At 42.0% G+C, this 11,399-nt stretch overlaps 1 protein-coding gene across 35 annotated transcripts in view; it reads left to right on the top strand.

Annotated features, from left to right (window-relative positions):
* Positions 1-9,052: 9,052 nt before the first annotated feature.
* neb (nebulin) overlaps positions 9,053-11,399 on the top strand; it is a 90,850-nt gene continuing 88,503 nt past the window's right edge. For 33 of the 35 annotated variants that reach the window (XM_050049322.1, XM_050049329.1, XM_050049321.1 and 30 more), the window contains exons 1-3: positions 9,053-9,125; positions 9,841-9,941; positions 10,311-10,406. In XM_050049322.1, the coding sequence (XP_049905279.1) occupies positions 10,332-10,406 (75 nt within the window). In that variant the 5' untranslated portion in view covers positions 9,053-9,125; positions 9,841-9,941; positions 10,311-10,331. Of the gene's footprint in view, positions 9,126-9,693; positions 9,942-10,310; positions 10,407-11,399 lie in introns of those variants that run through there. The other 2 variants (XM_050049298.1, XM_050049335.1) reach the window with 2 other exon arrangements.

Below are 11,399 nucleotides of genomic sequence, written 5' to 3'. Positions count from 1 at the left end.
ATTCTCATTAAAAACTGTTAAAAAAGTTTCATTCCCATTAAAAAATGTTGAAGCTATAGTGCGTAACTTCTACGTGTCCGTAAATGTCCGTTTTACCCAAGCCACTACTAGAGGAGATGACACCATGCTGATTAAGCTGTTCGGCTCCCCTGATATCTCGCGGTATTTTTCAATATATATCATTTTTAGTATGCGTGTAGACCGGCGACATTCCCGCGCTGGCGCACAGGAAATGCTTCCTCACAACAAGAAGGGAGGGGGAGGAAGAGTGGAGAGTCTCATAGCAAGAGGTAGAGCACAGGTAGAAAGAGAAAGCAACAAAGAAGCGGCTGAGACACGGTTCAGAAGTGGATCTTACCACAAAGAAAAAGCCTGGATGTTCGGTTAAAGGTCTATTAGCAAAGAAGGAAAGTGACCGACGGAGAAGGCAAACAAGGATTTGTATTGGCGTCGCTTTTCCTCGGTGGAGAGCCCTGAAGGAAGAAACTGGGCTGAGGGCAGACACGGATGTTGCCTTGCTGCTGTTGGATAAGTAAGTGACTTGGTTTATAATTATATTATGAGTAGTATGAGTTGCTGTTACTTGTACTGGACCTAGTACTTTATTGTTTTCTTGGAAATGGTGCTATGAATGTAATGTAATGTTAGCAGCCTGGTGTTTGCCACGTTGTGTAGCGCTGTGTACACAGTGTGAAGCGAGTGTTACTTTGTGTACACGGTGTGTGGCTACTGGTGTTACTCTGTGTACGGTGTGTGGCGAGTGTTACTCTGTGTACAGAGTGTTACTCTGTGTACATGGAAGTGCCGGCTTATTTGTTGTAATAACGCTTTATCCGCTGGGAGGCGACAGAAGTTACGCACTATAGCTTTAAAAAAAGTTTCATTCTCATTAAAAACTGTTAAAGTTTCATTCTCATTAAAGACTGTTACAAAAAGTTTCATTCTCATTAAAAGCTTTTACAAAAAGTTTCATTCTCATTAAAGACTGTTAAAAAAGTTTCATTCTCATTAAAAACTGTTACAAAAAGCTTCATTCTCATTAAAGACTGTTACAAAAAGCTTCATTCTCATTAAAAACTATTACAAAAAGTTTAATTCTCATTAAAAACTATTACAAAAAGTTTCATTCTCATTTAAGACCGTTACAAAAAGCTTCATTCTCATTAAAAACTGTTACAAAAAGCTTCATTCTCATTAAAAACTATTACAAAAAGTTTCATTCTCATTAAAGACCGTTACAAAAAGCTTCATTCTCATTAAAAACTGTTACAAAAAGCTTCATTCTCATTAAAAACTATTACAAAAAGTTTCATTCTCATTAAAAACTATTACAAAAAGTTTCATTCTCATTAAAGACTGTTACAAAAAGCTTCACTCATTAAAAACTATTACAGAAAGTTTCATTCTCATTAAAGACTGTTACAAAAAGTTTCATTCTCATTAAAGACTGTTACAAAAAGCTTCATTCTCATTAAAAACTATTACAAAAAGTTTCATTCTCATTAAAAACTATTACAAAAAGTTTCATTCTCATTAAAAACTTACAAAAAGCTTCATTCTCATTAAAAACTTTTACAAAAAGTGTCATTCTCATTAAAAACTTACAGAAAGTTTCATTCTCATTAGAAACTTTTACAAAAAGTTTCATTCTCATTAAAAACTGGTACTAAAATCTGCGTCCAGCTGCAGAAACACTTTCTAAAACTGTCAAAAAGAACCGACACAAACCAAAGCCAAACTGCTCCTCTCATTTGTAGAACATTTGTTGCCTCAGTCTTTTTTTATTATTATTATTATTTCTGGCTTTTGCCTTTAATTGACAGGAGAGAGTAAAATGGGGGAGTGGGGGGATGACATGCAGCAAATGGTCGTGAGCCGGAGTCAAGCCCGCGACCTCTGCAGCAAGGCAAGACCTGTGTATATGGGGCGCCGGCACTATCCACTACGCTACCGACGCCCCATGCCTCAGTCTTTTGATAGTTGCCCTGTTCGACTCCTCAGATCTGTTGTTGTGGTTATGTTGCCATGAGGAAGTTGCTTTATACAAAGTCAGCAAACAGTCCTGCTGTTGTCCTAAAAATGTGTCACTGATGTTTTGGAAACAACAATAATACCATGACAGGTTTGCTCACATGCTTTGGTCTGGTGATTATCCTTTAGTCATGATTTGATGCTTTGTTCCTCTCTGCTGTAACCCATGCCCATGGTAAGGCGCCTTAGTCCCCCAGTTCATGCTCCACACTTGGTCCATATAATATGGGGACTTGACCCAGCAATCCTCTGATCCCCAACACAAGTCCCTGTGGGCTGCCCCAATAATCACTGAACTCTGCAGCTCAATTTTTAGCATCTTTCAGCTATCACTTTGTTTTTTTACACCACATTTACTATTATTCAGTCTTAAATTTACAAACTCTGCTTTAAAGGAATACATCAGCCCCAAAATGACCATTTGTACATCAGTCATTCACACCGTGTCACTCTGAATTTGTGAATAAAATGTTTTTCTCACAGGCCTCTGGGGAACGGACAGAATACTTGATAGATTTGAGTCATTGCATTGCAAGAAGTTAAATGAGCAAAAAGCAGCCGTTTCTTCTTGAAACTGCAGGACTGACCGGAAGGACCAACATGGATAATCAGAAATCAGAACTGAGGAGTCTCTAACGCAGCCGTCAGTGATTTCAATCACTGCTCATAAACTTTGGTCAAACCTTCAAACGAGGCAGCGCTGATCAAATATGAATTAAGATCATCAGGACATATTTCAGTGACTGTTCAGCTGTAAAACAAGAAATATTGCTTCAGCTGGTCAGCAGTGTTTTGTTTTGACTCGTCTGTCTTCAACAGGGTGGCTGAGTCACAAACGTTCTCACATTACAGCTAAACAGTCTCTAAAATCTGAAAACATTTTAGGTGAGAAAAAGGCAATGCAGAAACAGAATCCATCCATTTTCATCATCTTATGTGGGGTCAGGTCTCAGAGGCAGCAGGCTGAGCAAAGCACCCCAGACGTCCCTCTCCTCATCAATATTCTCCAGCTCCTCCTGGAGGACCCCGAGGTGTTCCCAGACCAGATGAGATCTATAATCCCTCCAGTGTGTTCTGGGTCTGCCCCGGGGCCTCCTGCCAGCTGGACCAGGAGGATCCTGATCAGATGTTGAACCACTTCAACATGAAGGAGCAGCGGCTCTACTCCGAGCTCCCTCCAGATGTCTGACTCCTCCCCCTATCTCTAAGGCTGAGCCCAGACACCCTACAGAGGAAACTCATTTCAGACGCTTGTATCTGTGACCTCATTCTGTCAGTCACTACCCAGAGCTCATGACCATTGGGACGGAGATGGACCAGGAAATGGAAAGCTTCACCTTCTCGCTCAGCTCCCTCTTCACCATTACAGACTGACACAGCGCCCGCATCACTGAAGATGCTGCATCAAACTGCCGATCCATCTCACGCTCCATTCTACCCTCACTGTGAACAAGACCCTGAGATACTTGAACTCCCTCTCTTGAGGCAGTAACTCTCCAAACTCAGAGGCAACAATCCACCGTTCTCCGGCAGTGAACCATGGTCTCAGACTGGAAGGTGCTGACTCTCATCCTGACCTTCACTCAACCACCCGGGGTCAAGCTGGAGGTCACGGTGTGATGAGGCCAACAGAAGCACATCATCTGCAAAAAACAGACATGCAATTCTGAGGTCCCCAAACCGGACCCCAGTTGGCCTCCGCCAAGGTAGAAACAGAGTCTGGATTCATATTTGATCAGTGCTGCTTAGGGTGACAGTTTGACCACAGTTCAGGAGGAGGAGGAGGAGGACGAGGAGGAGGAGGAGGAGGATGAGGATGCTTTGTCACAGAAGTACATGAGATAGTTCAGCCAGTTTCAGCAAATACATCAAACTGTTATTTTTATAAGCACACTAAGAAAATCTGTAATTGGACCTTTTGATAAAATACTTTAGTGGAATTTTGCATATTTTCCTCACTTATTTTAAACTGGCTCTGCATTCATTGATGCACGTGTTTGAGCAGATATGTCGGTTAAATCATCGTCCCTAAAGCTCAGACCATTATGAACTCTGTCTGTTGATGTTTTATATTGAATTTCTCACACTGAGGTCTGTGTGAAGCTTTAGTCAAAATGTTTCATCTGCAAATGTTTGTATTTTCAGTTTGAGCAAACATTTCAGGTAAGTCAGAGTTCAGGTAAGTCAAACTCAAATCTTACCCAGACAACAGAAGTATAATAACTGTGATACAGTGTGTTCATGTTTATTATAAAACATTAAAACACTACATTTTGTGTATCACCAGTCCACAGTGTGCAGACAGGAGCTCTGTGTGTCCTCAGTTTATTCTGAGTGATGTGTCAGAGATGTGTCAGACACTATAATCACCTCAAAGATCTGATTGGTGAGTTGAGCTGTTTGATCGACCACAGGTGTACTTTATGTTGACAACAGTGTAACATGGTACAGACTTAATCTGTTTGAATCCCAAAGTGAAATTTCAGTCATTTCATTACTCAGACAGTCAGTTAGGTTCTTGTTAATAAGTGGAGACATCAGCGTATTCTTATAGAGTCAGAAAGGTCAGTACAGGTGTTTGTGTTCGTCTGACTGTAAACAACAACTGATCCTGTTCCTGCAAAGTCACCGTCCGACTGACTAACGACTCGTTTCAGGCCTCTGACCTCACTGCAGTATTGTTTTCTCAGGCTCAGTGTTGATGTTGTGTGTCCTGCAGCTGTTGTGTTCAGCTCTCTGATCATCACTCATTTTTTCCAGTGACTAAGCATCATGTAGCCCCCCACCCCCCCCTCCTCCTCTCTGGGTGTCCTTGGCATTGGGTGGGCTTTAGTTTGACTGCTAGGATCATCAGGAGTCCCTGATGTCCCTGAGGCACAAATGAAATTAGATGTTTAGGGTCCTCCCCCAGGAAATTTAGAAACTGAACACCTAATTTCCTGCATTCTGGTAAATTTCTATGCATCAGTTTATAGGGAAAATGTCTTTAGTTTCTCTTCTACGTGTTCTAAATATTGAGGGAGACATGTCCCCTGTGTCCCCCCGAAGTCTACAACTGTGCTAAACCTCCCAGTCTTCTAACTTTATACTTGCACTTACCTGTTGACGAGATGCAGATGAACCTAACTCAGTCTAATAATCATATTCCTACATTAAACCTTCCCCGAGACCACATACTCACCTTGATACTGAGCTGCAGTGTTGGAGCAAGAAAAAGATGATTTGACCAGAAATCAGCCTTAAAAAGCATTAAATTTATAATCAAGGTAATAACAACATATCACTCATTAACAGAGAAGGAAGATCAAAAAGATTTTCAATCTTTGAGGAGAAAACTTGTTTTGGAAAAACATGATTTTTATAGGTTTCTATAACTACAGCCAGATTTTAATCAGCATGTTGAAATCAGCCATCAGATCAGGATGACCCAGAGCTGACAGTAGTTTATCGTGCATGTCAGAATTAAACAGAAGTATTATATCCAGACTGTTTAAAGGTTTTATGTCAGAGAAATCACACTCCACAAAGTACCTTAAAAAATAAACGGGAAAATTTGGGTAATTTTGATCTTTCAGGGAGCAATGCTACACTTACTGCAGCGTTCAGTGGAAATTCACTAATACATATACACAGAGAGAATTTGGTTGGAAATGTCTAATTAAATTTTTCATCAGCAGAAAGGAGACGCTACAGGAGAGGCTCCTGTTGCTGGAGATTGTGACGGAGCTGGGATGCAAATCACTGGTTTATGTTTTGTTTCCTGTAATAAGACAGTTACAGTTTCAGATGCACAAAATACTGGAGGACATTTTTAACATAAAAATACATCTCCTGTTTGATTCTGTCATTTCAGGAAAAGCTGACTTTCAACCTGTACACTTGTGTTCTGATACCTGCTGGTGAGGAAACCATCACAAGACATCAGCTGTTCAGTGTCTGATACCTGTAGACACCCTGCTAGCTACATACATGTGTTTGGAGATCTCCCTCGATATGTGACCCTTAAAACATGACCACTGTTTCAGTTCTGCAGGTTAGATGAGTTAAAGAGTTGGGTGATGTTGATACTGAGGACCAGGCAGCAGCAGTTGTCCAGTGCATCACAGATTGCAGGGTCGTTACCCGTCTGTCCAGAGGGAGAGAGAGGCAGTCAGCTGCTGCTGTCCGTCTCCACCCCTGGGTAGGACCCTGCTCCTGGCACAAAGACTGACAGACAGAGACACTGAGAGACAGAGGCTCATCATCTGAACACAGGAAATGTAAATACATTCATGTAAGTACGTCTTTCATTTCACCATGTGTCACCATATCAACACGTTCAGAGCTGACTCTCTTCACATCTTCATTTTATTCATAAACTGCTGTTGGATTAAACCGTAGCTGCTGCCTGACCTCTGATGTATGGCGTATGTTATCTAGAAATAGGTCCTCATGTATTTTTATATCTCACTTCATATGCAGTGGGATGGTGTGAGTGTGAGTCTGCTCCACTGCTCTGAAAATTAAGAACTAACTTGTTCTGACCTGACAATCAGCCACTCATCCTGTCAGTGGTTAAATGGAATTTCTCTGGTCTATTTTACAACATGAATATATAAATAAAGGACTGCATTTAGATCTGACACGTCGGCCATGTTGTTTCAAGGTCTTGTTCATGTACGAGGGAACAAGGTCTAATTTAATTATCACGACCACTGTGAAGCTAAAAACTTAAATGTATGCACAGATGAAGAAGCTCAGTTAAACATGAACGTTTTCCTTCCACTTCTCATCAACAACAATCCCACTCAGGAAAGTGTCCCACCGTCTGCTGGTTCCACTGGTCCTGGTCCAAAACCATTGGCTCTAGTGGACTTTAAACTGCAGACACTGAGGTGGAGCAGAAACACTGAGGTGGAGCAGAAACACTGAGGTGGAGCAGAAACACTGAGGTGGAGCAGACGTCTCTGTTCGTCTGTGGTGTAAAGTCGTCATTAGACCAGCAGTGGCAACAAAACATCAGCAAACAGGTAGTCTGCTTTGCTCGTTACACAAAACAACAATAGGTATGTGCAACCTGAGAAGATGACATCATTGTTTCTCAAACTCTCCGTAACCACAGTTCTGATAAATCTTCAGCTCAGAGGGCGATTTAAAAAATATCTGTTTCAGTGACCTAAAATTTGTTTATGTGGATGAGAGGCCCGACACAGAGAAAAATATCCGGATACATAAATATCTGGATACGTACAGACGGGGCCTACATGAAAATGGGTTTTATGGGTGCCCATGAGTTTCCCCTGTACAGACACGGCCACTTTATGCCAGTCCCACGCAGTTTTATTTCATGCAGTATAAATAAGTTAATTTCTAGTGTATTTGAATATTTCTGCAGACTGAGGTCTTTAACAGTCTTAGAAATGAACTGTATTCATGTGTGATGATGTCAGTCCTCACAGCAGCCATTTATTATACTGAAAGCATTTTCTAAATTTCACCTTACTGTTGAAAACAAAATGGAGTTTTGGTCTCTCAGGGTGAAACCTGAGCAGGTTTGTTTCCAGTAAATGTTTTGTTCCTATAATCAAAGTTCTCTCCTTCACCTTGAAGCTGTCCGTTTGTGTTTGTAAGGAAAAGGATGTCAGACAGTTTTAAAGGACGATGCATCGCCTAAAGATAAATAACACACACACGTGTTGTGTCTGTATGTGTAGACTGATGACTGATGGGAATAGACTGATACTGGTACGTAACTGAATCAGAATCAGTCTGTGCACATCAGATAGATGTCGTCAGATGTCCCTCCAGGATTTAATGCAAATTCAGATGATCTCTGTGAATTCTGCGTGACTTTATAATTTTGTCCGTTCACTGCAACTTTACTGCAAATTCACATCAGGTCAGATCTCATGTCATTGTAGAGTTGATTCGCTCGGCCTCCCCCGACAGAGCTAACTGTTAGCATCACAAAGCTAACATCAGAATCAAGCTGCTTCAGTGTGTGATGTTAACCACTGGAACAAAGGAACAAATAAATAAATAAATAAATAAATAAATGCCATCCTTCATCGCATTTTTTTTAGAAAACCTGCAGTGAAGTCATTTCAGGCTGCAACGTTCCCAAAAACCACCTCTGAAGTCCTGGAGCGACTGGTTAGCAACATGAACTGTAAGAGAAGAAAACAAAGTGATTCCTGAACTCTCACACTGACATAGGTTCAACCAGCCTTCATATGACGACAGCATCATAAGAACTTTAAAAGTTCAGTTACAGCTTTTTGTTTCAGGGTCCCACTCCAAGATTATCAGTGACCATCCCAATGAAAGATTTTGGGGGCGTCACAGTTCATCAGTACTTCTGCCCTCAGTCTTAATGTCAGTGTCATGTCAGACGTCCTCCCTCTTCATTCCAAATCAAATGTCAAGACTTTACCAGAGTGAGTCATTATTCTCCAACAGCTCTGTCTTTGATCCAGGGACCATCAGGCATTTATCAGACTTTATCATTTAGCTTCAGTCACATGTGGAGTGTCAGTGGACATTTATGTGTGCGTCATATGTACAGGAGCATGGGCTTGTTTTTATTTCCTGTCTCTAAGTTCCTCAGTTTGATGCTGACCTGGTTCTTGAGAGGACCCAGCAGGCTCAGGGTCAGCTAACAGATGACCTCAACAGATCTGGCTCTGAGCCCCACTGGGCCTTCAGCTCGCCTCCTGCTCTCAGGCTCAGATCCTCACCCACGGTCACACCTGTCTCTGAAATCTATTACAATAAGACAACATGTTATCAACACAACCTGCACTCGTTCTCACAGAGTGGAACTCTTGTATTTGGGGTTTACCCTTGTTTTCTGGAGCCCCCCACCCCCCCTGCCTCACTGCCTTCCTCATAACTGTACCGCTGATGCATTCGCCTCAACAGGTGCTCTTTTCTGAAAGGATCACTTAGGTATATTTAGATTTTGAAACCTGAGAGCACCGGCCTGTGATTGGCTGAGCTGGCCACATGATAACCTGGGTAGAAATCGCAGCTGTGTGCTGTCGCCCAGCGTTTCTCTGGAGGGAAGCTGGGGAGGATTTGGCGGCTTGGGAGACCTTAAAACTTTGAAATAACTGGTAAGCAAAGACAAAGGAGAGAAAGCACAGATCTCCATATTTTCTCCTCCTTGCATGGCTTTCCATCTGCTCGGACTTCCATCGTCTCCGTCACCTGGATCCAATAGGCCGTCTGATTGAAGGACAAGGAGTGTGAAGGCTCTGTTGCACAGTGAAGGAGTCACCAAACAGTTCAGATCTGCAGGACTCCAGACCAGATCAGACCAGGCCTCCCTCTGGATGTATCTGAAGTCTCAGCAGCAGTCTGGCCTTTGTGTCTTCGCTCTGAAATCTCAGCACCTGTTGCGGCTGTTTTGTCCTTCGTCCTCGGCTGTTTCATCTGTTTCTCTTTGTCTTTTTACTGAGAAATTTATGTTTTAATTCAAAGAGAGGGCAATCAAGTGCTAAAAAAGGTTCTTAGTATGCCATCCTATATTTAACCTGCAGCCTCAGAAGGCATTGCCCCTCCGTTTGCTAAACAGAGTCAACCAATCAGGCTGTGGCATTAGCTTACATGTCACATAGTTGAAGCACTGCTGGGCAGCTGTCGCCAACCTTCAGCCAGGAGGCACAGTTCTGTGAGCTGTGTTGTGGCCTCTGAGGGAGGAGGGGCGGCCTGTTGTATGCACTCAGTGTCTCACCTGCCTGATCTGCAGCTCTTCCTGTGCACGCACTGATTTACAGCTGGTTCCCAGTTTGTGAGGTGTCTTCTCACATTTTCTGTCACTTTGTTTAGGATTTGGGCAAATCACAAAGTTGGGCTGTAGGTTTGAGACCCTAGTGGATGGCCAGAGAGGCTCCCTTACTGTCAGCAAATACTGCGGGACTCTGTCGCTGGTATGGCATGCTCTTTGGTTCAACTTTAATACGTTGTGTGTTTTCTAGCATGTGTTTGCTGTGTGTTATTCCTGTTTTTGAATCAGGTGATTGGGTTCAGAGGGATGACTGGCAGCATCCTAAAATATCACTGGTGCAGTTGTCCTCTGATCTCTTGTCTAAGCCCCAGTATTGGCTGTCTGACACTGTGAGTTGGTGCTGCTGATAGAACAAGTCAAAATAAGTTAGAGGTTTCAGTTAAATGAACTCTGCTGCATTATATTATTTCTGCTGCTCCATACGCTCCTTCTTTAGATGTGCTTTTCAGAACCTTGTTCATGCAGAGTTTGAATAATGAACGGCTGATAATGTGATCTGTGTTCTGTGTAGAGCCTCTAACACCGTCCCAAGATGACGGAGATTGTGGAGGAATATGAGGAATATGAGGAGTTTGAGGAGGAGGAGGAGGAGGAGATCGTGGAGGAGGTAAGTGAAAGTCTTCTCTCTGTGTTCTTTACCTCCATCACTGCACTGTATTAGTTCTTAATGATATAATTAAACCTGAGATATAATGTGATGTGAGGCAGTAGGTGCAGGTCTGATCTGCAGGATCCACAGGCCCTATGAATAGTTAAGTTAGCGGCCCCTGACAGTCAGCATGTCTGCTGGTGGATCCTGTTTCACACAGACTCACTGATGAGTTTAAAGTCCTGGATTTTCTGTAACAGCCGACTATAAATCAGAACTATTTCAGGCTAAAGACAGGGGCATTGTTTGTCGTCCTGTAAAGGTAAAGATATCTTATAGCAGCAGATACAGGTAGTTAGTGCGCCACATGTAATCCAGTGATGTAATCATTACACAACAGCCAGATGCACAATATATCAGATATTGTTGTTTATTTCCACAGACTCTTGCAGATGACTCAAACACAGTTTTGTAGCAGGTCATCAGTTACCTCCAACATATCTAACCAGGGCTGTGGTGCAGCCGGAGCACAGCACAATGACGCTTCGACACCTTTTATTTTTCATCAAGAGATGAAATAGAACATCAGAAGTTTGCATGATCCTGTTAAAGTTCATTTACAATTGAAACACTCAAAGATCCAATCGTCACTAGGTGTTGCAACGGCACGAGATTTTCACAGTACAATAACCATCTCAGAAAATGTTGCAGCAGCACATTATCATGATATTATATTATTGTTATTATTATTAATCAAAATGATCCTTAATGAAAACAGAAGGTTACTGTTGGTTTAACAAACGTTTTATCACTAAAACTGATACTTGAAACATTTTGTTAATGAAGTTTGTGTTGTCGTATAAGAAAGACAAACTGGAACAGTCAAAGTTTTCATATTGACATTTAAGGTATGTTGATTCATTCCTGACGCCAACGTAGGGCTCATTCATACTCACTTTTTATGAATGGAAATAGGTTTGTTTGTTTGAAATGTAACTATCATTGACCTCA

This window comes from Epinephelus moara, chromosome 7, assembly GCF_006386435.1.
Source record: "Epinephelus moara isolate mb chromosome 7, YSFRI_EMoa_1.0, whole genome shotgun sequence".
In the NCBI taxonomy this organism is placed as follows: Eukaryota; Metazoa; Chordata; class Actinopteri; order Perciformes; family Serranidae; genus Epinephelus; species Epinephelus moara.
The sequence above is the reverse complement of the archived record's forward strand: the minus strand, read 5'-3'. Positions and strand labels throughout refer to the sequence as shown.